This window comes from Musca autumnalis, unplaced genomic scaffold (genome assembly GCF_047663935.1).
Source record: "Musca autumnalis isolate F117 unplaced genomic scaffold, ASM4766393v1 scaffold_3, whole genome shotgun sequence".
In the NCBI taxonomy this organism is placed as follows: Eukaryota; Metazoa; Arthropoda; class Insecta; order Diptera; family Muscidae; genus Musca; species Musca autumnalis.
In genome coordinates this window covers 14,502,372-14,529,733 of record NW_027411866.1, presented here as the reverse complement: position 1 = coordinate 14,529,733, position 27,362 = coordinate 14,502,372, and the positions used below count along the sequence as shown (strand labels likewise).

The window sequence follows — 27,362 nt, the reverse complement described above, 5'->3', positions numbered from 1 at the left end:
CAAAGGTTAGTGATCCCAATAGACTTGAATTCGTTAAGAATATTTTCCAATAAACTTGGATCCTTTAAAGAATATTTTAAAAGAGCCAAGATGGCAATGAAATCGCTTTCGTTAAGGAATATTTTCAAAGGTTAGTGATCCCAATAGACTTGAATTCTTTAAGAACATTTGTCAAGGGTCTCGATATCAATAAACTTGGATTCTTTAAAGAATATTTTAAAAGAGCCAAGATGGCAATGAAATCGCTTTCGTTAAAGAATATTTTCAAAGGTTAGTGATCCCAATAGACTTGAATTCGTTAAGAATATTTTCCAATAAACTTGGATCCTTTAAAGAATATTTTAAAAGAGCCAAGATGGCAATGAAATCGCTTTCGTTAAGGAATATTTTCAAAGGTTAGTGATCCCAATAGACTTGAATTCGTTAAGAATATTTTCCAATAAACTTGGACCCTTTAAAGAATATTTTAAAAGAGCCAAGATGGCAATGAAATCGCTTTCGTTAAGGAATATTTTCAAAGGTTAGTGATCCCAATAGACTTGAATTCGTTAAGAATATTTTCCAATAAACTTGGATCCTTTAAAGAATACATTAAAAGAGCCAAGATGGCAATGAAATCGCTTTCGTTAAGGTATTTTTTCAAAGGTTAGTGATCCCAATAGACTTGAATTCGTTAAGAATATTTTCCAATAAACTTGGATCCTTTAAAGAATACATTAAAAGAGCCAAGATGGCAATGACATCGCTTTCGTTAAGGAATATTTTCAAAGGTTAGTGATTTTAATGAAGAATATTTTCCAAGGCTCACAATGCCAATAAACTTGGATTCTTTAAAAATACTTTTAAAGAGCCAATATGCCAAAGAATTCGTATTCGTATTCCAAAGGTAGAATAAATTTAGATTCTTAACCTCATCGAATATTTTCTATGGGGTGATGATGTTATTCCATCCATTTGGCTTTAGAAATTAAATAAATTTCTCAATGTTTTTTTTATAATTCAATACAACATTTTTTCTCGTCACATATTAAATTGATATGTATTTCCAAGAATTGTTACCTTTATTCCATTTAAAAGAAATTCCTTAAGCCATTCCATTACCAAGTCAGCTACCTGTACATAAACTCTAAAGATTTCAAATTGATTTCTTCGTTTTGCTATTTTTTTTCAAATAAGCCATAAATTTTGCAAAAGAAAACATGACTAGGCAGTAAAAACAATAAAATAACTACAGCTGTCACTTGTCAAATGTCGGCAAAAATATCCCTTGAAATAAAATGAAAAGAAAGGTTTGGTAAGGCACAAGCGCTAAGCCCTGTACCACAAAATGTGGTGGCCACAAAGAAGAAGAAAAAAAGAAACATATGTTTGGACGTGACTAGAAGATGGTTGTCTTGCAACCATTTAGGCGCTAGGAGGGTACACAACTTATAGATAAAGAGAGAGAGGGGGAAAGAGAGGTAGAAAGAAAGGAAATTCTGTGTGTGTTGCATTGCAGGTATGTGCAACAGTTTAAGGCCAATTTCTTAATCTCCTGGTTTTGACAAAGTCCGCCTTAACAAAATCCCCAAATTAGGAAAATCGGCTACTATTTGCAAATGAAGGCCATGTTAGTGGTAGTAAAACTGAGAAAACAGAATCAATGTTTGAGTAAAATTTTGTGTTGGGCGTTGAGAAAAACACCAACAAGGCTACGCTGACAACAAATTTTAGTGTTTATCTGTTTCTCGGCATATATATTCGGCATCATGCTCAACGGTGTAAAAACGGCCAAAACAACGCACATCTTTACTTAAACGTTGATTATGTTTTCGGCTTAAGACTGCATCTGTATTAAGGCTACATCTGTCTACATTTGTCCAATTGTACAAGAAGTTTGTAGAAAGGTTACAAAGACATACAGAATTAAAATTACTTTGCCTTTCGAACAATAAATTTCTCGTAAAGTTTTTTAAGATAAATATTTTAAATTCCCCTTTTAAAATCCACTTGAGAAAACTTTGCCAAGTAGCAACAAACATCTCTTGCTGCATATATCCAATATTCAAGAATTTGAACAAATCTTTATCATATGCAACGACTATCAGGATGCTTTGCTGATGTGACACTTGCAGCAAAGCATAACAAGTACTTGAGAGAGAGATTTACACACTAGCCCAAACTTAAGTTGCTTGTAAACTATTTCTTAGATAGTTTTCATGGCAATAACTAATCTCTGCTCTAAGGACAATTGTTAGAAGTGCTGGACTGACTGACTAGTGGCATATTTCATAGCCAGCAATGCGATAAGGGTGCTGTCATGTACCATGTCATTTACAAATGTTAATGCTAGTTTATCACATATTCAGCAGTTTTATGATATGTTCAAGAATGCAAGGAAAGTTTGCATTAATTTTCGGAAGCAGTAAAGTGAAGTTGAAAAGAAACTGGAATTTTTATTTTCTTTTCAGGGGATTTTTGTTTTCCCCTGTGAGGGAAAAAATTGTATTTTATTTCACTAAGGTAATTCTTCTTGGCCCATTTTACAATAAATTAAAAATTCATTTATTTCTACTTAAAATTTATTTTCTCCGTGAGGGGACATTTGAAATCTCCTTAAGATTTTAGTTTTCCCTTTAAAGGAAAATTTCATTTTATTCACCAAGGAAATTATTGGCCCATTTTACAATAAATTACAAACTATATTCGTTATTACTTAAAATTTACTTTCCCATTGTGGGGATATTTGAAATTCCCTCAATGGGATTTTTCTTTTCCCCCTTAAGGGAATTTATATATTTATTTTTAATTTCAGTCAAAATTAATCAATTTTTTTCTCCTTCATTTTTATTTCCAGGCCCCGGCGTCGATCCGGTAGTAGTATAGTGGTATTAGATAGTGAAGACTTGAAACCCTGTCTGCCCGATGTTTATAATAATTTGCCACATATACGCCAACCAAACGAAGATACACAGGAGATTGATCAAGAAATGTATACAACCATGTTGAAGTCCATAAATCAAGATAATGGTGAGTACACAATCGGATATTTCTGATACCTTTTTTTAAAAATACCTAAAATTGTTTTTTACAGGACCTCATCGCGAGATGGCTGTTGATTGTCCAGATAATTTTATAGCACGCAATAAAACGCCACCGCGTTATCCACCACCCCGTCCACCACAGGTAACCTTAGTTAAAGGAAGTGTAACAAAACAAAAGCACAACAACAAGAAAAAATCCACAACACCACCACACAAATCTCATACATTACCTCATGCAATAACCCAACAACAACACGATCACAATCAGCAACATCAGCACCACCACCACACCTTATCACATTCTAGTTATATTACCACACTAACCCAAACCCATCCCCATAATCTCAATTCCACCATTATAACCACTACAATTGCCACCCTAACAACCAGTACCACAATAACCCAGTCCCCCTCATCATCATCATCATCACTGCACAAGCCTTTATGTTTGGAATCAGGCGGTGGCGGTTCACCATCTAATCAAAATTCACCATTGCTAGCCAATAAATTCCATTGTAACAATACCCTGCCCAAATGTACCGCTAAGCTAATGCAAAATAATGCCAAATTAATAATTAATAATTATTCCCAACAATCATTACAACAACAACGTCGTCATCATCATCATCAACAACATCCACATAACAATAAAACTTCGGCTTCGCTTTACACCACCTGCTCGCTGGGTGAATTGAATGACACCAACTCGGAACTACAAATGCAAAATACCTACAATGCCCAACAACAAATGAAATTGGATCAAATTGAAAATTATGAAAATTGCATGGAACTGCATGGCATGGAACAGCAGAAATTGAACAATGCCCTGGTTATGGGTGGTAAGGGAAAAATGTCTGTGGCCCATAATCCCAATGGTGGGACGCTATCATCGCCCGAAGATTTGGATTTAATGATGGTGGATGCCCTTTACCGCAAGGGCTCGTCATCACATTCCTCATCCTATGAAAGTGAGGTATTGAGCAAGAAGTCCTCCGAATCCTTTGACTCCATTTCCTATCGCCAGCTGCAAAATAACAACAATGAGTTGAACAGCAAAGATTCGCCACAACGCAATACTTCCCAATCCAATTCATCATCATCCACAGAATCTTCCTCGAAACACAAGAAATCGAATGGAGGAGGCATACTGAATGGAGGCGGTGGTAGTCTTTTGTCCAGTGCTGCCATGGTATTGAATGGTGGCGGCAATGGTAGTGGTGATTCCTTGCCAAGCATTACCACCAGCTCTGGCTCAACACCACCACCAGAATATGAATTGAAAGAACTCCCCTCCTCCAAATCGGCAATTGTACCCAATGTCATTAAACATCGCGAGCTGCCGGTTGATGTTCCCGACAGTTTTATAGAAATGGTTAAGACAACACCACGTTATCCTCCACCGGCTCATCTTTCATCGCTTAGCTCTCAAATATCTTCATGTAGTTCAGCATCCACCGCCAATACCACATTGACAAGGATAAATTCCACAAATAACTCGAATACAGAATCAATGCAAAATCATAATATCAGTCTATCGCCACAATCATTGAAGGGTATGATGATGGTGGGTCACCAGCAGCAACAACAACAAGAGACTTCTTTAATATCCACCATGTCATTGAATGGTTCCTTTGAAGATTTCCAAATGTCACAGCAGCAGCAGCAGGCGTATCAGCAGCATGGCACTCAGATGCCGCAACCCCAAGTGGCGGGATTGCAGACTGCCAAACGTAACGATGAGGTTTGTGTTCCCACCCATCAAGAACTACCTATCTACAGCTCTTTTTTTGGGAATGTGGCCTTCTATTTCTGTCAACTATTATTCTATAGAACTGAAAGTAGAGCTTCAGGGGGGAGATGTTCAAAATGTCTCCCCTGAGGGCTTTCAAAATGTGTATTTTGATATTAATGTTTCCTGATAACCTTAGACTCCAGTAGTTCAACTTTCTTCTTGTAGTTTTGGTAGTTAAAAGTAGATGACTCTATTCCAAGTTAACAAATTTCTGTTCCTGAAATGGAAATCAAAAAAAAAAAAAAAAAAATTTGGTTAAAATTTGTAATTTCCTTCGTAAATGTGCTTTATATTATTGTTATATGTGATTTAGAAGCTTTAGAGAAAGCTAAAATTTTGCCATTAAGCTTTAAATTAAATGGTCCGTTCCAGAACCTGCAACAATCTACTAAGTTTTACCATTTTTTTTCCGATAACATAAAAAAAATTGTATCGTAGTAAAAAATAGTAGCTTCTTGCAGGTTCTGGAACAGACCATTTAATTTAAAGCTTAATGAAAAGCTTTTAGCTTTCTCTAAAGCTTCCACGAATAGCTTTCCTCAAAGGTATAAATCCTCTTTTCGCCAAAAAAAAAACTTAAAATTCACTAAAACTAGTAATTTGAATCTTTACAATACTGAAAATGAAGCTTTAAGCTATTTTAAACAACAGAACTGAAATTAAGCTGCATTACCTTACAAATAATTTTCAAATAACTCTGATGAGAAATTTTCTTAACATTTTCTGTTGAGGACAAACTTCCAATATCCTATAAATTATTGGTTAAAACAATTAATCACCCCTAAGATTTTGAAAAAGCACTAAAAAGCTAAAAGCTAAAAAGCTTTAATAGATGATTTTTTCAAATTAAATTTCCATTTTCCTCTTAAAAGTGACGTTAAAATCAGAAAAATAACTAATATGAATTTCAATTTATTCCAAAAGCTTTAAGCTTTTTCGAAAAAGCTCACTTTTAAAAATATTTTTAAAAAATTTCTTAATTTTTCTCTTGAAAAGACACTTTCAATTTCTTTGAAATTGTAGATAAAAAAATAAAAAAAAATCATTTTTATACCACTGAAAAAGTTTTAAGCTATCTTCAAAAGCTTTAACCTGTCTTCAATAGATTTTATAGGAGATTCTTTCAAATGAAATTTCTATTTTCCCCTGCAAATTGTCTTTAAATTTCAATTTCCTTGAAATTGTAGATAAATAATAAATAATTCATTTAAAGTACTGAGAAAGCTTCAAGCGAGTTTTAAAAGCTTTAAGCTTTTTTCAACAGATTTTTTAGGAAATTCCTTCAAAAGAAATTTTCATTTTCCTGTTTAAAATTTCAATTTCCTTGAAATTGTAGGTAATAAATAAATAGATAATTTTTTAACTATTGAGGAAAGCTTTAAGCTGTCTTTAAAAGCTTTAAGATTTCTTCAATAGATTTTATAGAAAATTCCTTCAAATCTAATTTTCATTTTCCTCTGAATAGTGTCTTTAAAATCTTTAAATAACTAATTTAATTGAAAACTATGGAAAAAGCTTTAAGCTTTTTCGAATAAGCTAAGAAGCTTAAGTATTAAAAAATATTTTTTAACAATTTCTTAATTTTTTTCTGTTGAAGATACACTCTTTTCTTTGAAATTGTAGATAAAAAATAAAAAAATTATTTTTAAACCTCTGAAAAAAGTTTTAAGCTATCTTCAAAAGCTTTAACTTGTCTTCAATAGATTTAATAGGAGATTCGTTCAAATGAAATTTCCTCTGAAAAGTGTCTTTAAATTTCAATTTCCTTAAAATTGTAGGTAAATAATAAATAATTCATTTTTAAACTACTGAGAAAAGCTTTAAGCGATTATCAAAAGCTTTAAGCTTTTTTCAATAGATTTTTTTAGGAAATTCCTTCAAAAGAAATTTTCATTTTCCTGTTTAAAATTTCAATTTCCTTGAAATTGTAGGTAATACATAAATAGATAATTTTTTAACTATTGAGGAAAGCTTTAAGCTGTCTTTAAAAGCTTTAAGATTTCTTCAATAAATTTTATAGGAAATTCCTTCAAATCTAATTGTCATTTCCCTCTGAAAAGTGTCTTTAAAATCTCTTAATAACTAATTTAATTTAAAATTATGGAAAAAGCTTTAAGCTTTTTCGAAAAGCTGAGAAGCTTAAGCATTAAAAATATTATTAGAAAAATTCTTAATTTGTCTCTTGAAAAAACACTTTCAATTTCTTTGAAATTGTAGATAAAAAATAAAAAAAGCATTTTCAAGCTATTGAAAAAAGCTTTAAGCTATTTTCAAAAGCTTTAAGCTTTCTTTAATAGATTTAATAGGATATTTTTTAAATGAAATTTCAATTTTCCTCTTAAAAAGTGTCTTTAAATTTCAATTTCCTTGAAATTGTAGGTAAATAATAAACAATTCATTTTTAAACTATTGAGAAAAGTTTTAAGCGATTTTCAAACGTTTTAAGCTTTTTTCAATAGATTTTATAGGAAATTCTTTCAAAAGAAATTTTCATTTTCTAGTTTATATTTCAATTTCCTTGAAATTGTAGGTAATAAATAAATAAATCATTTTTAAACTATTGAAAAAAGCATTAAGCTATTTTTAAAAGCTTTAAGCTTTCTTCAATAGATTTTATAGGAAATTCCTTCAAATCTAATTTTTATTTTCCTTTGAAAAGTGTCTTTAAAATCTCTTAATAACTAATTTAATTTCAAATTATGGAAAAAGCCTTAAGCTTATTCGAAAAAGCTTAAATATGAAAATTGCCAAATGTTTTCTTTTATTGAAATTTTTCTAGTTTTCTTTAAAATGCAAGTAATTTCCTTGAAATTTGAGGTAATAAATAAATTGATAATTTTTAAACTATTGAAAAAAGCTTAAAGCTATCTTTAAAAGCTTTAAGCTTTCTTCAATAGATTTTATAGGAAATTCTTTCAAATCAAATTTTCATTTTCCTCTGAAAAGTGTCCTTAAAATCTCTTAATAACTAATTTAATTTAAAATTATTGAAAAAGCTTTAAGCTTATTCGGGAAAGCTTAAATATGAAAATTGCCAAATTTGTTCTTTCATTGAAATGTTTTCTAATTTTCTTTAAAATGCACGTAATTTCCTTGAAATTGTAGGTAATAAATAAATAGATTATTTTTAAACTATTGAAAAAAGCTTTAAGCTATCTTTAAAAGCTTTAACCTTTATTCAATAGATTTTATAGGAAATTCTTTCAAATCAAATTTTCATTTTCCTCTGAAAAGTGTCCTTAAAATCTCTTAATAACTAATTTAATTTAAAATTATGGAAAAAGCTTTAAGCTTATTCGAAAAAGCATAAATATAAAAATTGCCAAAGGCTTTCTTTCATTGACATTTTTCTAATTTTCTTTAAGTTGCACGTAATTAGTTACCTTTCATATATGTAAATTGTAAAAGCTTTAAGCTTTCTCCAAAAAAAAGGTTACTGAAATTTCCCGTGAAGGAAAATTTTCATTTTTCTCAGAAATTATACTAAGAAACGGATAAATAACTAATCGGTATCATTAAAATATGGAAAAAAGCTTTAAAGTTTTTCTAAAAGCTCAAATAAGAAGTTTTTCCATAAAGCGAAGTTTTAAATAATATTTTCTGTTGCGAGACACATTCAATTTCTATTAAATTCATTTTGAACTGTTGAAAAAATGTTCAGGCTATCTACAAAAGCTTTAAGCTGTCTTCAATAAGTTTAATAGGAGATTTTTTTAAATAAAATTTATTTTCAAAAGCTTTAAGCTTTTTCAATAGATTATATAGGAAATTCTTTCAAATCTAATTGTCATTTCCCTCTGAAAAGTGTCCTTAAAATCTCTTAATAACTAATTTAATTTAAAATTATGGAAAAAGCTTTAAACTTATTCGAAAAAGCTTAAATATGAAAATTGCAAAATGTTTTCGTTCGCTGAAATATTTTCTAATTTTCTTTAAAATGCACGTAAGTACTTACCTTTCATATCTTTAAATTTTAAAAGCTTTACGCTTTCTCTAAAAAAAATTACTGAAAATTTGCCGTGAAGGAAACTTTTCATTTTTCTCAGAAATGATACTTAAGAAACAGATAAATAACTAATCGGTATCTCTAAAATATGGAAAAAAGCTTTAAAGTTTTTCTAAAAGCTCAAGTAAGATATTTTTCCATGAAGCAAAGTTTTAAATAATATTTTCTGTTGCAGAGACACATTTAATTTATTTGAAATTAATTTTGAACTGTTGAAAAAATGTTTAGGCTATCTGCAAAAGCCTTAAGCTGTCTTCAATAGGTTTAATAGGAGATTTTTTGAAATGAAATTTATTTTCAAAAGCTTTAAGCTTTCTTCAATAGATTTGATAGGAAATTTCTTCCAATTTAATTTTCATTTCCCTCTGAAAAGTGTCCTTAAAATCTGTTAATAACTAATTTAATTTAAAACAAGTAAGAACAGACTATAGTCGGACGGGGCCGACCATGTGATACCCTATACCACTAAACGCGTCTTCTTGGGATAAAGTTATAAGATGTGCATTAGAAATTTTACCAATTTTCACACAAAAGTTTTGATCAATTTAACCCGCTAAATATTATCCGATCATACCGTTGACTTGCACGCTACTTCATCATCATCATCATCATCTCAAACCAAAACTACGTTTAAAATTTCGCGCCGATCGGACTATTATTGCGACCTACAGAGCGGCTACAAAATCGAGCAAAAATTTTGTTTTTGGTCCATTTCATCCCTTTAACATTTCACGATCATCGCCAAAAACTAATCAGTTCTATTCTGGTCCAAACCCGACCTCCATACTAAATTTCGTGACAATCGGTCCATAATTGCGGCCTCTAGCTTGATTACAATTTTTAATGGACGGACAGACGGACGGACGGACGGACACACATCGCTAAATCGCTTTATCTCGTCGAGATATGAAGTTTGGTATACCACATGAGGGGTCTACGACGAATATTTCGCGGCGTTACATGAATTTTTGGGAAAACAAACTTATTATACCCTTTTCCACATTGTGGTATAGGGTATAATTATGGAAAAGGCTTTTAGCTTATTCGATAAAACTGAAATATGAAAATTGCCAAATGTTTTCTTTCATTGAATTTTTTCTAATTTTCTTTAAACTGCACGTAAATAGTTACCTTTCATATATGTAAATGTTAAAAGCTTTAAGCTTTCTCCAAAAAATTTTACTGAAAATTTGCCGTGAAGGATAATTTTAATTTTCTCAGAAATGATACTAAAGAAGCGGCTAAATAACTAATCGGTATCTCTAAAATATGGAAAAAAAAAGCTTTAAAGTTTTTCTAAAAGCTGAAATAAGAAATTTTTTCCATGAAGCGAAGTTTTAAATAATATTTTCATCTATTTGCAAAAGCTTTGAGCTTTCTTCAATAGATTTTATAGGAAATTCCTTTAAATCTAATTTTAAAATCTCTAAATAACTAATTTAATTTAAAATTATGGATAAAGCTTTAAGCTTATTCGAAAAAGCTTAAATATGAAAATTACCAAATGTTTTCTTTTATTGAAATTTTTCTAATTTTCTTTAAAATGTACGTTAATAGTTAATTTTCATATATGTATGTAAATTTTAAGCTTATGAATTTTAAGCTTTCTCCAAAAAAAAGTTACCGAAAATAATCCGCGAAGAAAAATTTTAATTTTTCTCAGAAATGATACTTAAGAAACGGATAAATAACTAATCGGTATCTCTAAAATATGGAAAAAAACTTTAAAGTTTTTCTAAAAGCTCAAATAAGAAATGTTTTCCATGAACCGAAATTTTAAATAATATTTTCTGTTACAGAGACACATTAAATTTTCGTTGAAATTCATTTTGAACTGTTGAAAAAATGTTTAAACTATCTGCAAAAGCTTTAAGCTGTCTTCAATAGGTTTAATAGGAAATTTTTTTAAATGAAATTTCGATTTTCTGAAAAGTGTCTTTAAAATAACCAAATAATTCATATAATTTAAAATTATGGGTAAAGCTTTAAGCTTATTCAAAAAAAAACTTAAATATGGAAATTGCCAAATGTTTTCTTTCGCTGAAATGTTTTCTAATTATCTTTAAACTGCACATAAACAGTAAACTTTCATATGTGTAAATTTTGAAAGCTTTAAGCTTTCTCCAAAAACTTTACTGAAAATTTCGCGTGAAGGAAATTTGTAATTTTCCTCAGAAATGATAATTTAGAAATGGATAAATAACTAACCAGTATCTCTAAATACTGAAAAAAAACTTTAAAGTTTTTCTAAAAGCTCAAATAAGAACTGTTGAAAAATGTTTAAGCTATCTGTTAAAGATATAAGCTGTCTTCAATATGTTTAATAGGAGATTTTTTCAAATGAAATTTAAATTTTCTGAAAAGTGTCTTTAAAATATCCAAATAATTCAAATAATTTAGATTTATGGATAAAGCTTTAAGCTTATTCAAAAAAAAAAAGCTTAAATATGTAAATTGCCAAATGTTTTCTTTCATTGGAATGTGTTTTAATTTTCTTTAAACTGGCGTAAACTGTAACTTTTCAATGTGAAATGTTAGAAGCTTTAAGCTCTCTCCCAAAACTTTACTGAAAATTTCGCGTGAAGGAAATTTGTCATTTTCCTCAGAAATGATAATTTAGAAATGGATAAATAACTAACCAGTATCTCTAAAATACTGAAAAAAGCTTTAAAGTTTTTCTAAAAGCTCAAATATGAAATTTTTCCAATGAAGGAAAGTTTCAAATTCTTTAAAATTCCACATAAATTAAAACTTTTCATCTAACACATGCTGCAAAAGCCTTATGCTTTCTCCAAATGTTTCTCAAGTTAAAATATCTTGAACATTCCAAAAATGGATGAATTAATTGTCATAACGCCAAAATGAAAAATTCCCAAAAATGCCCCTTAAAAGGGATGTTTTTATTTTTGACGCGTTTTGCTTATTTTCCATATTTTTATTTAAACTTATACCTGCCTCTGGGTGCTTTCTATTTAAAATTTTCCAGTAAAAATACCAATATGAAATTTTTTCTAAAAATTTCCCTTCTAAGGAAATTTAAATTTTTTTGGTACTTTTTCGATTTTTTTAACACTTTGGGGCCTAAAACTGAACCAAGCAGTGCAAACATGTAAAAAAAAGTTTTAATAAACACGTTTCTGAAGATTTTTCCTACAGAGGAAAATTTCCTTTTAGAGGGAATTTTTATTTTCCGACAATGTTGGATGTTTTCTGACTTCATTTCCATATTTTCATTGCTCTAATAACTCTGCAATGCAGGCATGGTACCTGCCACCTGCCAAAACACAAATCTCCAAAAATTTCCCTTAAGGGGGAAATTAAACAATTTTGGGGATTCTGACTTTTTTAATGATACTTTTTTTAGATATTTAAATTATTTTATTACACTAAAACACTTAAATTTATTATACATATATAAAAATCTAAAACTGGAAATATCCCAAAAATATCCTTTTAAGAAATTTCCCAACATTTTCTCCTTCAGAGGCAATTTTTATTTTCATTATTATACTTCTCTTCATTTTTCTGTGCATTTCCCAGTAAATTCTCAATTCCAAACCCACTTCTTTTTCCCGCTGGGTTATTCTCTACACAAATACATATGTGTGTGGTGCATCTGCAAAATGATGACGTAGCATAAAAATTTTAATTAAATGCAGTAAAATTTCCAGCTAATTAACGAAAAGAGAGCATACCATTAGAAGCTAGAGGAATATGATGGAATTGCATATGCAAGTATGTGTGTATGTATGAGTTTGCTCTGTATGAGCTTCGAGCTTCCCAGCTAGCAACATCATCGTCATCATAATCATATTTGCACAATGTTATCAACAATTTTTGACACTTTATTCTGACACTTGGTAACATTGATCAAGTTTAAACGTTAGTGTGTGTGTTTGGAGGAGACTCATATTAAATTTGACAAAATTGTCTAATGTCCACACTCACACACATACTCATATTTACACAGCTTGTTTGCTGTTTGGAGGAAGGAAATAGGAAAAATATTGTTAATGCACTTGAATGATGACAATTTTGCAATTGAATGAAGAATTAAGTAGAAGAAGAGGAAGCAGAAGGGCTGTGTAAAAGTTTATGTCACATGTCATGGTGGAAAATGATTAAAATTAAGCATATTTTATTGAATTTAAAGAAATTTTTTGGGGAGGGCCTTAATTTGACGTAAAGAGAGAAAACGTGGAATTTTATTGTAATGGGAAATTAAGCAATTTCTTTTCATAAATAAATTTGTTTTTCTTATAAGGAGAACATTGTCATATTCGTATATTTCTAAAGAAAATAAAAAAAAAATTAAAAAGAAATTCAAGTAATATTAAAAAAATTCAAATCCACACAGTTTTTATTCGAGAAAAAATATAAAATCTCAAAGTAATTTTAAAATCTTGCCTAAAGTTAGCTAACTCCAAAGTATGTAAATATACTTAAAGAAAAAGTAATAATCGATAGAATTTTTAAAAAATTTCAAGAGAATTTGTGTAAAATTAGAAGGGAATAAGGAAATATTGTCACTCTCTTAAAATATTTATAAATGCTGCTTAACAAATTTAGTTTAATTTTATTACGTTTTCTTTTCACGTGTTGATAATTTAATTTGCTTTTCTTTCTTCGATTTTCCTTGATTTTCTTCCTTGTACAATTTAAAGTATCCCAGTTTTCTATACTTTTTATGTTGTTACAAAACAAATTTTGCCCTACCAAAAAATAAAGAACTTTTTAATTACTCTCAAGTGTAGTTAAAATGCCACCCCAAATAGAAAACTTGGCCAAAACAGTGTTAACTAGACACTGAAAACAGCATTAGCAGCAGCAGAATTGCCAAAAGCAACCAACTAAAGTAAATATTTGAAAACTTTTCGCCTGTTTTGCAACAACTTTGCAGTAGTAGTTTGTGCAACCTTTGTAAAAAAAGTGAACAAATAAAATAAAAAGTAATTGAAAATGAAAATCAACAGTTATGGCAACAAACTATATAAGAAAATTAAATAAAAAATAATTTATATTAATTTGAGAAGAAGGAGAAAAGAAAATTTACATTAGGAGACAATATTTTTAATTGAATGTCGCTTTTTTTAAAGCCAAACTTAATTTTAAATGCTGAAAACTATGAAAATTTCTAAATTGTCAGCTATTAGTTAGCTGGCCGCCTGTGAAAACGGCCGTATGAATTTCTACTGTGTAATAACGCCCGTGGCGCTACACATAATTATATTTGCAGTAACGAATTTTGCTGCAGCAAAATTTTAAATAAAAAAATTAAATAAAAATAATTTATATTTATTTGAGAAAAAAAAAGAGAAAAAAAATTACGTTCGGAGACAATATTTTTAATTGAATGACCTTTTTTTTAAAGCCAAACTTAATTTTAAGAGCTGAAAACTATGAAAAGCTCAAAATTGTCAGCTATTAGTTAGCTGGCCGCCTGTGAAAACGGCCGTACTGTGTAACAACACCCGTGCCTCTACAAATAACTATATTTATGCTTGGTTTACATTTACGAAATCCACTCGATTTCAACTGTCAATTCCATTTGTTAAACGTCAAATGAAATCCAATGGATTTCAGATGTGATTTCATTTGACGTTTGAGCAATGGAATTGACAGTTGAAATTGAGTGGATTTCGTAAATCTAAACCTAGCATTATGGTAAAGATTTTTGAGAGTTAAAAACAGCTACGCTGTAGCAAAATTTTAAACCGCGTTTACATTTACGAAATCCTGTTATAATTCTCCTCTGAGTCTACGTCAAATAAAATCCACTGGATATCAGCTGATAATTTTCTGACGTATACACAATGGAATTGACAGTTGAAATCCATTTGATTTCATAAATATAAATAAGCTTTCACTCTGCAATGTCGAAAAACATGATCTAAATCTCTTTCTCTGATCTTAAAGTCTATAAAGATTGTAAAGAGCTTTTCAAAGATACTACTTTGATAGTCTAAAAATTTTTTCACTGGATTGCCCAAAATTCTTCAGGATTATTTATCTCTAATACTATGTTTACATTTACGAAATCCACTCGATTTCAACTGCCAATTCCATTGCTCAAACCATCCAATCGATTTCAGATGAGTTTTCATTTGACGTCTACACAAAGGAATTGACAGATGAAATCGAGTGGATTTCGTAAATGTAAACATAGTATTAGGGTGTCTGTTTGGTAAAACTAACAAATCGCCATGTAACCTTTGAATAATAATTTTATCCTGACTGCAAGACGGAAGAATGCGGGTAGAGACGTATCCCGTATTCTTCCGCCTTTAGTAAATATTTTCTTTTAGTTCCCATGTGCAGCTAAGGAACCAAATTTCCCCAAATCAATTTGCTTTTGTAATTTCTGAAAAAAATACGCCTCGCTCTATCCTCACTTCACTTTTCATTAATTTTCATTTTTTCCATTCTACTAACCCTGCAAAACAACAACAAAGATACCCAAATAACCCAACAAAAACATTTGCCATTCTACACGCATTTTCCCTAAAAAATTCTCAATTTTTTATAATAATATAATAAAATTAATATTTCTAATTTCTCCCCTTCTTTCCCCCAAACAAAATCTAGTTAAATGGTTCCATTAAACCAGTACCACCACCACGTGACACTGTACCGCCCAAAGATGGTCGTGTACGCAGTTCTCCGTTGCCACCTCAACTACCAGATCGTAGGGGTATGCCTGGAGCAAATAGTCAGCAGCCACAACAAATTGCCCAAATTGTTGAGCCAACAATGGAACAATTGGATAGTATTAAAAAATATCAGGTAAGTGCAGGATTTATATTTTGTTGAAAACAAATTCAGCGAACATTGGCCAAAATGAAGGTAGACTTAAACCTAATTTACACTGGCGCTTGAAACCAGTATTTGGGGTAAGTACCTCATATACTACATGACAGTTACCCAATGAAATTGACAGCCTAATTTAAGAATTTTTTAAAACCTGTTTGATGTAAATGCGACTTTAAATAATACAGAGTTAAATTGAGAGTAAAGGAGCCGTTTTTACACTGGGATAAAAACGCCTCACGTCCAATATCAGACATGTCTGCAGAATGTCTGAAGACAGCTTCGCTTGATGGATTTCACATTCTCCAAAATTGAGAATAAATTACAAAATTTTTTTTCTAAATGAATTTAATACAAAAAAATAATATTTTCCCTTCTCTATGTTGAGCGGCAGGGACAAATTTCACTTGTCAGCATCATCATTTCTATCTATCAGACCCATTTGCCATCTCTGAACTTGTCAAGTTATATTTATATTCTCACACACAGACCAACAATAATAACAATTTGCCATTGAAAAATTCAATATGACCATGTCATTCAACATTTTGTCCAATGCAATGCATTCGATGATGATGATGACGATGACCAGAGCAAATCTCCTCACTTCATGCACAACAGAAAAAGAACAAATTGAAAAACCAAACCAAAAAGAATGGAAGCTTTCAGGATTATAAACATACAGAAATATTTCAATGAATCGGCAGCAAAAAGGAGAGCAAAAATAAATTCCAAACTAAAAGTATTTTCGTTGCGAAAAAAAAACTATAATGTTCTTTAGAGCATAACCGAATGGAAGTCAGGAAGTCATTCAAATGTCTTTAAATGAAAATGAATTTCAATAATGTTTGAGGCAAAAAAAAAAAAAAAAAAAAAAAATGGCAAAAACTAGCAATAACAACAATTGCAGAAAAAACCTAGTCTATGTTATGTTAGGGAATTTGCAAAGTAATATGTTAGGCTATTTCTAAAAATATCGCTTATACGATTTGTGTCCACAAGTACACAACATTATTCCCAGGAATTTTGTGGTTTTCTACATATTTTGTGAAAGGGAGTAAGAGCAAAACCAAAGTTATGTAAGTATTGTTTAAATGACATTACACCAGTGACGTAGGCACATAAGACACAACTTTCTTCATTGGACTACCCCGAAATAGTGTCGAGATGCATTTTTGACTACCTCCCTGCATAACACTGATTGAAACCACAAAGGAACAAATCTATTTATAAATTTAGTTATTTAAAATAATACTTCATGGAAATCAAGACACATCATGTCTGTGATTTGTAATCGATAGTTTGCTGTGTGGTATTTATAAATCATTTAAATTGGGGAAAATAATTTATGGTTAAGACAAAAGATAAATGAAATTACATTGGACAAACACTAAAAGATGTTTTTGAGACTTTAAACAAAATTACATTAAATTTAAAATATTATTTAATATTTAAAGGGAAAAAACGTAGGAGGCAGCCGATTGGTTGACGTTTTGCTCGGAGTTTTTTGCACAGATTCATAGCTCGCAGCTTTTAAAAAACAACAAAATAAAGTTTAGACAAATTTAGGCACTTCATGAAAAATTGCATTAAATTTATTTAACATTTTAACGAAATTAAAAAAAAAACTTAGAAGGTTAGCGATTGCTATTGCGAGTTTGCTTTGAGTTTACTGCACAGATTCATAGCTCTCAGCTTATAAAATAACTAAATAAACTTCTTTGTATTCTTCAACAGCATAGAACAAAGTTTGAAAATGTAAAAAAGAAGCAAATATAAGGAACCCTAGGCTTTAGAGCCGAGAAGAATGTTAGAAACTGAAAACAGAGGCAATCACTCATTCTAACATTTCAAGAGCGTTAAAAATAGCTTTAAAAGTTAAAACTGTGTTAAAATCTCAAAGCTAAGGACCCCATTTCCTCAATTTAAATGTTGTTTTGAAAATAAAAGCTGAAGACTGCGAATTTGTATAGGCCCTTTTACATAAATTTAAAAGCTCAAAACTATGAATTTGTCTATTCCTTTGCGTATACATCAAATGAAAACTCATCTGAATCTATTGGATTTCATTTTACGTTATGCAATGGAATTGACAGTTGAAATCGAGTGGATTTCGTAAATGTGAATATACAATAAAACTCAATTGTGGAAGTGTAAAGATGCTCTGACATTCCTTTATAATTTGACATTTGTGTTTAGGCCTTAATAATTTAATTTATGTTTGGCGTTATAGCAACATAGGTGAAACTGAAACTGAAAAAAGGGAGCCTAAGGCTTTCGAGCCTAGAATATTGTTAGAAACATAAAACAGCGGCAAACACTCTGTTTAACATTTCAAGAGCGTTAAAAATAGGGTTCAAAAATTCAAACTTGGTTAAAATTTCAATGTTAAGGACCCCATTCATTTAATTTAAGTGTTGTTTTATTTAATTTTTTTTTAATTATATAAAGCTGAAGACTGTGAATTTGTCTAGGCCCTTTTAAATAAATATAAAAGCTCAAAACTATGAATTTTTATAATAGAGTCAATCCAAAACTCAATCAATCCGAGAACAATTCCAACGTTTCAATAAAAATGGGCACCATTTCTTATAAAAGAATAAAGAAAAATTCGATCTTGGTGTTCTTGCTCCTTAATTCTTTTATCAGAAATGACGCCCAACTTTACTGAAACGTTGAATGTGGTTTCGGCTTCAATCTTTGTCTGCTTTGTTCGCTTTTGAAGCTAAATTATAAATGAGAACGCGGCGAAATTGCAAAGAGGCCATGGCATTTCTTAACAGTTTAATTATTAATTTGGACCTTTGGATTGAATGATTTAATTTATCTACGTCAAAGCAAACTATGTAAAGTTTATTCTATTTTTGGAATATTCATTTTAGCTTTGAACTCAGCAACATAAACTTATTCGTAGGCCTTGAGAGCGTTAAACTAATTGTAAAACTTAAAACAGGAACGTAAACAAATTTTGAAGTTTCACTAGGTGAAAATATTAAAGATAAGGCCTTCATACCTTCAAATAAAGGTTCATTGGAAAATAAAGTGAAAGCAGAAAACTATGAATTTGTGCAATAAATTCAAGTCTTGATGCCGAATTTGGAATTAACGCTTAGCGTTGGTGTCATCTTCTCCTTGCAGTTGGCAATATTAAACATAAGGTGGAAATATTAAACATAGTACAGGCCCACACCAAAGCGATCTCAACGAAATAATTTAATGACATTAGGCGTTTTTAGATCGAGTTCCCCACTACAGCAATTTCATAAAATTACTTTAGTATGGAACTCGATCTGTGAACGCCTAATTTCATTAAATTATTTCATTGAAATCTCTCTAGTGTGGACCGGGACATAAGGCCGGGACATAAGGCTGCTACGAAAGACATCATCGCTCAGCGTTGTTGTCATCCTCTACTTGCAGTTGGATATATTAAACATAAGGTGAAAATATTAAACATAAGGCCTTCATACCTTCAAATAAACTTTCATTGGAAAATAAACTAAAGTAGAAAAGCTGAAAACTATGAATTTTCTGAAATAAATTCAAGTCATGATGCCGAATTTGGAATTTTCTGCTGCAAAAGACATCATCGCTTAGCGTTGTTGTCATTCTCTCCTTGCAGTTGGATATATTAAATATAAGGTGGAAATATTAAACATAAGGCATTCATACCTTCAAATAAAGTTTCATTGGAAAATAAACTAAAGTAGAAAAGCTGAAAACTATGAATTTGTTGAAATAAATACAAGCCTTGATGCCGAATTTGGAATTTCCTTATACAAAAGACATTATCGCTTAGCGTTGGTGTCATCCTCTACTTGCAGTCGGAAATGTTAAACACAACGCTTTCATATTTCAAATTGGAATTTTCCGAATTTGAAATTTTCTACAGCTGAAGACATCATCGCTTATCGTTGGTGTCATCCTCTGCTTTCAGTTAGAAAAATATTATACATATGGTGGAAATATTAAGCATAAGGCCTTCATACCTCTAAATAAAGGTTCACTGAAAAAAAACTATAGTAGAAAAGCTGAAAACTATGAATTTGTGTAATAAATTCAAGCCTTGATGCCAAATTTGGAATTTCCTGCTGCAAAACACATTATCGGTCTCCTTGCAATTGTTGTTTTTTGGCCAACGCTTAACGTACAACTACTTACTCTATCGGAAAACTATGAATTTAGCCTTTTGACAGAGCGACATAAACTTTAGGAGGCTGCTTCAAAAGAAGTTGTGAAACTTTAACGCCGTTTGCATTAAAGTTTTTTGTCGGGTTACCCTTCTTTATGAGGATTTATTTTGACGTAGAATTGATATTTGAAACTCAGTCCGGTTACATGCAAACGCTGTATTTAAATAGTTACATAGACTTATTTTGAGGCTTCTCGTGCATTAGCCTCCAATCCAATAACTGATTGCACATTTCTTACTTTTTTTCTGTTTGTGGAGATATGCTACAATTGAGAAGCTGAAAACTATAAATTATTTCCAGTTAAGTCAAGCCATAACCGAATGACAGAATATGAAAATACGAATTTTAGCTTCTGACCCAGCAACATAAACTTATGTTGGAGATTTCGAGAAATTTAAACTCGATTTAAGAATTTGAACAACTAAATAATTTTATTTTATGTCACCAATAGCATGGAAATAGGTTTGGAACTTAAAAATGGTCGCAGTTCCATTCATTTGAAACTTTTTTTGAAGATAAACCACATGTTAAAACCTGAAAGCTATGAATTTGTTGAACTGCATCAAGGCATTAACTTGTAACAGCCTACAAACCCACATTATCATCTTTTCAGAGACTTTAAGATAACAAAACCAGGATTATAGCTGAAGTATACTTCTACAGAACTGTATATTAAGGCCTCGACACATAAGAAGCATGGCATTCTTGTCTAAGTCTTATCTGATAAAAGACTAAAGACCAAGTTCGACCTAATAAAAAGATTTCAGAGTCACATTTGAATTAGGTCGAACTTGGTCTTTAGTCATTTACCAGATATGACTTAAGCAAGAATGCCATGCTTCTTATGTGTCGAGGCCTTTATGTTTAAAAGTACAAGTTGAGATCATTTTCTCCTTGATTGAAAGCTGAAAGCTATGAATTTGTCCAATTAATTAGCCATTTTAGCTTACATACATTTGTTCGCTGATTTCGATAAATCTAAACTAAATCTAAATATTAAAACGACCAAATTATTTTATTTTAAGGCACCGATAAAATAATTAAAACTTAAAAACAGGTCACAGTTCCATTCATTTGAAACTTCTTTGGAAGATAAATCACGTTATCAAAGCTAAAAGCTATGAATTTGTTGAATTGAATCAATGCATGAACCTGTGAAAGCCGATAAAATCAGCAACAACATAACCTTTGGAGACTATAAGAACCCAAAACCAGGTTTATATCTTTAAATTAGTTTTAAAAGTTCAAGGTGAGATCATTTTTTCCTTGATTTACAGGTTATTTTAATGCCGAACACTATTTTAAAGCTGATAGCTGTGAATTTGTCAAATTAAATTAAGCCATAAACGACAAACTGTGAACCCGACCTTAGGAATATCCGCCGTGTAACAACGGCTGCTAGAAAATTAATAAAATTCTTTGTATACCTTTAGGCAATTTATTTTATTCTAATCAAATGTGAGATTCCACATTTTCACTATAAAAACGATGGACAAAACATTTCTTGCACCTTGTTACCCATGATAATTTAAAGCATACTTTTAGGCAGTTTAAGTTTGTTGTAAATAAATTAACCCAACTAGCCAAACGCTCATTTAGACGCATTTTCAAGGGTTGCTGATCTATTTAGAAGGGCATAAAACGTTCAAGTTGAAAATATTGTCCAACAAACTATGAAATTTGAAAGTATTAAATATTGAAAGTATTAAATTGCAATTTTAATTTGTAATTAACCGGCAAATAGCAGCAAATTTAAATAAATACTTAACACAACAAAAAAATAATTAAATATTCGACAACACTTTTGAGGTCATGAAAATTAATTGAAATTTGCTGATGGTCGGTCGATGGATGGTATTTACCAAAGAAACCACAAAAATTCAATTACAAATAAAGGAGGAGAGGAGTGACGATTGTGTTATTTGCAAACGACAATTAACAAGTGCAATCACTATATTCGATATACATAAATAAATTGTTTAAAACTAAAATAAGGTATATAAAAAACTCATTTTTTCTCACGCCATGGCCAAAGTAAACCCATAAATTTTGCCACAGAAAATGCTTTTGATTTCCAATTTTTTATATAGTATGTAAATTTCTATTTTCTCACTAGCTTCTATAACAAAAAACAAACAAAGAAATACAACAACAAATTGTAAAACACACAACATAGTGGCATTAAATTTTTATGAAGCCCCGTTTAACAGGTTTAACAGAGAAGACATTTGATTTTATTTCTTCAGTTGCTTCTGTGGTTGTTGTTAAAGCTAATTAACATTTTTATTTTTGTCGTTGTTGTTTATTTTATATCTTCACATGCTAATGCTGTTGTTTTATTTGGTCTAAAAAACCTGCGATAGTGAAAACCATCCAAATTAGTTGTCACACAGCCACTAGCTGCAATAAGAAGAAAACCTACAAATTTTATTATGACCTGATTGATTAAAAAAACACACAAACTGTGTAACATGCAGAATTTTCTCCTCCATCTCTCCTCTTCCGTCCATACCCTTCCTTGTTGTAATGCATTGCAAAACAATAGCAGGAAATTAGCAAGTGCGTCTGTGTGTTTGGGTGTGTGTAAGTGTCACAGGTCAAGGTTTAATTAGTAAAGAATGTACAACAATTACATATGTAGGTAGGTATGTATTTATGTATATACATGAGTTTAAATGTGTAGTTATTTAATGCAAAGAGCTGTAGAAATCTAATGCGCTGAGAATTTACATAATAAAAATTCCCTAATGGGTTAAAGAAAGAGGGACATTAGGTACAATAACAGACAAAGTGATGGTATGCGGTTAATAGGTGTGTTCCTAAACGAAAAATGTGGGAAAAAAATTTGCAAATGTACTGATGAAATAAGCATTTTTGTCATTAATAATTTTTGTAATAAAATTTTCTGAAGAAATCCAACAAATAAAGTATCTGGATAACAAGAAATTTGGTGCTCCAATTCCTTATAAAAGTTCGCTTTATAAGATCAAATTCACAGGTATTAATTTTGAAGAAATGCATCAAAACATCTATACAATGAGGTGGTAGAGGTTTGATGTGTTCTGCAAAAAACATCCTCATAGTATTATTAGCAAGTTTCCTGCAGATATCCAACAGATAAAGTATCAGAATAACAAGAAATTTGGTGCTCCAATTCCTTAAAAAAGTTCGCTTCATAAGATCAAATTCACCGGTATTTATTTTGAAGAAAAACTCTAAAATTTCCATATAATGAGGGGCTAGACGTTTGATATGTTCTGAAAAATTTTCCTCATAGTATTACTGGTAAGTTTCCTGAAGGAATCCAACAGATAAAGTATCAGGATAACAAGAGATTGGGTCCTCCAATTCCTTATTAAGGTTCGCTTCGTAAGATCAAATTAACTGGTATTAATTTTGAAGAAATGCTCTAAAAGTTCCAAACAATGAGGTGATAGAGGTTTGATGTGTTCTGGAAAAATCTTCCTCATAGTGTTACTGACAAGTCTCCTCAAAAAATCCAACATATAAATTATCAGGATAACAAGAAATTGGGTGCTCCAATTCCTTATTAAAGTTCTCTTCGTAAGATCAAATTCACCGGTATTCATTTTGAAGAAATGCTCTAAAAGTTGCATATAATGAGCTGCTAGATGTTTGATATGTTCTCGAAAAATCTTCCTCAGAGCATTATTAGCAAGTTTCCTGAAGAAATCCAACAGATAAAGTATCAGGATAGCACGAAATCAGGTGCTCCAATTCCTTATTAAAGTTCGCTTCGTAAGATCAAATTCACCGGTGTTCATTTTGAAGAAATGTACCAAAACTTTCATATAATGAGGAGCTAGAGGTTTGATGTGTTCTGTAAAATTCTTCCTCATAGTATTATTAGCAAGTTTCCTGAAGAAATCCAACAGATAAAGTATCAGGATAACAAGATATTGGGTCCTCCAATTCCTTATTAAAGTTCGCTTCGTAAGGTCAAATTCACCGCTATAAATTTTGAAGAAATGCACCAAAACTTCCATATAATGAGGAGCTAGAGGTTTGATGTGTTTTGCAAAAATCTTCCTCATAGTATTTTTAGCAAGTCTCCTGAAGAAACCCAACAGATAAAGTATCATAATAACAAGAACTTTGGTGCTCCAATTCCTTATAAACGATCGCTTCCTAAGATTAAATTCACCGCTATTCATTTTGAAGAAATGTTCTAAAAGTTCCATATAATGAGGAGCTAGAGGTTTGATATGTTCTGCAAAAATCTTCCTCAAAGTGTTATTGACAAGTTTCCTGAAGAAATCCAACAGATAATGTGTCAGGATAACAAGGAATTTGGTTTTCCAATTCCTTATAAACGATCGCTTCCCAAGATCAAATTCACCGCTATTCATTTTGAAGAAATGTACCAAAAATTTCTATATAATGAGGAGCTAGAAGTTTGATGTGTTCCTGCAAAAATCTTCCTCATATTATTATTAACAAGTTTCCTGAAGAAATCCAACAGATTAAGTATCAGGATAACAAGAAATTTGGTGCTCAAATTCCTTATGAGAGTTCGTTTCAGAAGATCAAATTCACCGGTTTTTATTTTAAAGAAATGCGTCAAAACTTCAATATTATGAGGAGCTAGAGGTTTGATGTGTTTTGCAAAAATCTTCCTCATAGTATTATTAGCAAGTTTTCTGAAGAAATCCAACAGATAAAGTATCAGGATAACAAGAAATTGGGTGCTCCAATTCCTTATTAAAGTTCGCTTCGTAAGATTAAATTCACCGGTAATCACTTTGAAGAAATGCCTGAAAATTTCCATACAATGAGGAGCTAGAGGTTTGATGTGTTCTGCAAAAATCTTCCTCATAGTATTATTAGCAAGTTTCCTGAAGAAATCCAAATGATTAAGTATCAGGATAACAAGAAATTGGGTGCACCAATTCCTGATTAAAGTTCGCTTCGTAAGATCAAATCCACCGTGATTCATTTTGAAGAAATGTACCAAAAATGTCCATATAATGAGGAGCTAGAAGTTTGATATGTTCTGCAAAAATGTTCCTCATAGGATTATTAGCAAGTTTCCTGAAGAAATGCAACAGATAAAGTATCAGGATAACAAGAAATTTGGTGCTCAAATTCCCTATAAACGATCGCTTCCTAAGATCAAATTCACCGCTATTCATTTTTAAGAAATGCTCTAAAAGTTTCATATAATGAAGAGCTAGAGGTTTGATATGTTCTGCAAAAATATTCCTCATAGTGATATTGACAAGTTTCCTGAAGAAATCCAACAGATAAAGTATCAGAAATACAATAAATTTGGTGTTCCAATTCCTTATAAAAGTTCGCTTCGTAAGATCAAATTAACCGGTATTCATCTTGAAGAAATGCACCAAACCTTCCATATAATGAGGAGCTAGAAGTTTGACGTGTTCTGCAAAAATCTTCCTCAGAGTGTTATTGACAAGTTTCCTGAAGAAATCGAACAGATAAAATATGGGGATAAGAAGAAATTGGGTAATGTGGTGCTAGAGGTTTGATGTATTCTGCAAAAATCTTCCTCATAGTATTATTAGCAAGTTTCCTGAAGAAATCCAACAGATAAAGTATCCGGATAACAAGAAATTTGGTACTCCAATTCCTTATTACGGTTCGCTTCGCAAGATCAAATCTACCGTGATTCATTTTGAAGAAATGCTCCAAAAGTTCCATATAGTGAGGAGCTAGAAGTTTCATATGTTCTGCAAAAATCTTCCTCAGAGTGTTATTGACAAGCTTCCTGAAGAAATCCAACAAATAAAGTGTCAGGATATCAAGCAATTTGGTGCTCCAATTCCTTATGGAAGATCGCTTCGTAATATCAAATTCACAAGTATTCATTTTGAAGAAATGCACCAAAACTTCCATATAATAAGGAACTAGAAGTTTGATGTGTTCTGCAAAAATCTTTCTCATAGTGTTATTGACAAGTTTTCTGAAGAAATCCAACAGATAAAGTATCAGGATAACAAGAAATTGCGTGCTCCAATTCCTTATTAAAGTTCGCTTCGTAAGATTAAATTCACCGGTAATCACTTTGAAGAAATGCCTGAAAATTTCCATATAATGAGGAGCTAGAGGTTTGATATGTTCTGCAAAAATCTTCCTCATAGTATTATTAGCAAGTTTCCTGAAGAAATCCAACAGATAAAGTATCAGGATAACAAGATACTGGGTCCTCCAATTCCTTATTAAAGTTCGCTTCGTAAGATCAAATTCACCGGTATTCATTTTGAAGAAATGCTCTAACAGTTCCATATAATGAGGGGCTAGACGTTTGATATATTCTGAAAAAAATTTCCTCACAGTATTTTTGGCAAGATTGATAAAAGAATTCCAAATTTTAAGTATCAGGATAGCGAGAAAGTGGGTGTTCCAATTCCTTGTTATGGTTCGCTTCATAAAATCAAATTCACCGGTAATCATTTTGAAGAAATTCACCAAAACTTCCATACAATGAGGAGCTAGACGTTTGACATGTTCTGAAAAAATCTTCCTCATAGTATAATTAGCAAGTTTCCTGAAGAAATCCAACAGATAAAGTATCAGGATAAGTAGATATTGGGTCCTCCAATTCCTTATTAAAGATCGCTTCGTAAGATCAAATTCACCGGGATTCATTTTGAAGAAATGCTCTAAAAGTTCCATGTAATGAGCTGCTAGAAATTCGATATGTTCTCCAAAAATCTTCCTCATAGTATTATTAGCAAGATTGCTAAAAGAATTCCACAGTTTAAGTATCAGGATAGCGAGAAATTGGGTGCTCCAATTCCTTGTTAAAGTTCATAAGATCAAATTCACAGGGATTAATTTTCAAGAAATTCACCAAAACTTCCATACAATGAGGAGCTAGAAGTTTGATATGTTCTGAAAAAATCTTCCTCATAGTATTATTAGTAAGTTTCCTGAAGAAATCCAAAAGATAAAGTATCAGGATAACAGAATATTTGGTACACCAATTCCTTACTAAAGTTCGCTTCATAACATCAAATTCACCGGTATTCTTTTTGAAGAAATGCTCTGAAATTTCCATATAATGAGGGACTAGAGGTTTGATGTGTTCTGCAAAAATCTTCCTCAGAGTGTTATTGACAAGTTTCCTGAAGAAATCCAACAGATAAGGTGTCAGGATAACAAGAAATTTGGTGCTCCAATTCCTTATAAACGATCGCTTCCCAAGATCAAATTCACCGCTATTCATTTTGAAGAAATGCTCTAAAAGTTCCATATATTGAGGGGCTAGACGTTTGATTTGTTCTGCAAAAATCTTCCTCATAGTGTTATTGACAAGTTTTCTGAAGAAATCGAACAGATAAAATATCGGGATAAGAAGAAATTGGGTGCTTCAATTCATTATTGAAGTTCGTTTCGTAAGGTCAAATGCACTGATTTTGCAAAAATGCGTCAAAACTTCCATACAATGAGGAGCTAGATGTTTGACGTATTCTGCAAAAATCTTCCTCATAGTATTATTAGCAATTTTCCTGAAGAAATCCAATAGATAAAGTATCAGGATAACAAGAAATTTGGTA

General features: G+C 31.1%; 2 protein-coding genes across 9 annotated transcripts in view; both read left to right on the top strand.

Moving 5' to 3' along the window:
- The window catches only part of sdt (MAGUK p55 family member stardust), a 373,248-nt gene that overhangs the window by 301,068 nt on the left and 44,818 nt on the right, over nt 1-27,362 (top strand). For all 8 annotated transcript variants that reach the window (XM_073976794.1, XM_073976801.1, XM_073976799.1 and 5 more), the window contains 3 exons: nt 2,837-3,009; nt 3,074-3,165; nt 15,407-15,604. In XM_073976794.1, the coding sequence (XP_073832895.1) occupies nt 2,837-3,009; nt 3,074-3,165; nt 15,407-15,604 (463 nt within the window). The remainder of the gene's footprint in view (nt 1-2,836; nt 3,010-3,073; nt 3,166-15,406; nt 15,605-27,362) is intronic.
- Nucleotides 3,574-4,902, top strand: LOC141396624 (uncharacterized). Its single transcript, XM_073972237.1, has one exon. The coding sequence runs from the start codon at nt 3,574-3,576 to the stop codon at nt 4,900-4,902; it is 1,329 nt and encodes a 442-aa protein (XP_073828338.1).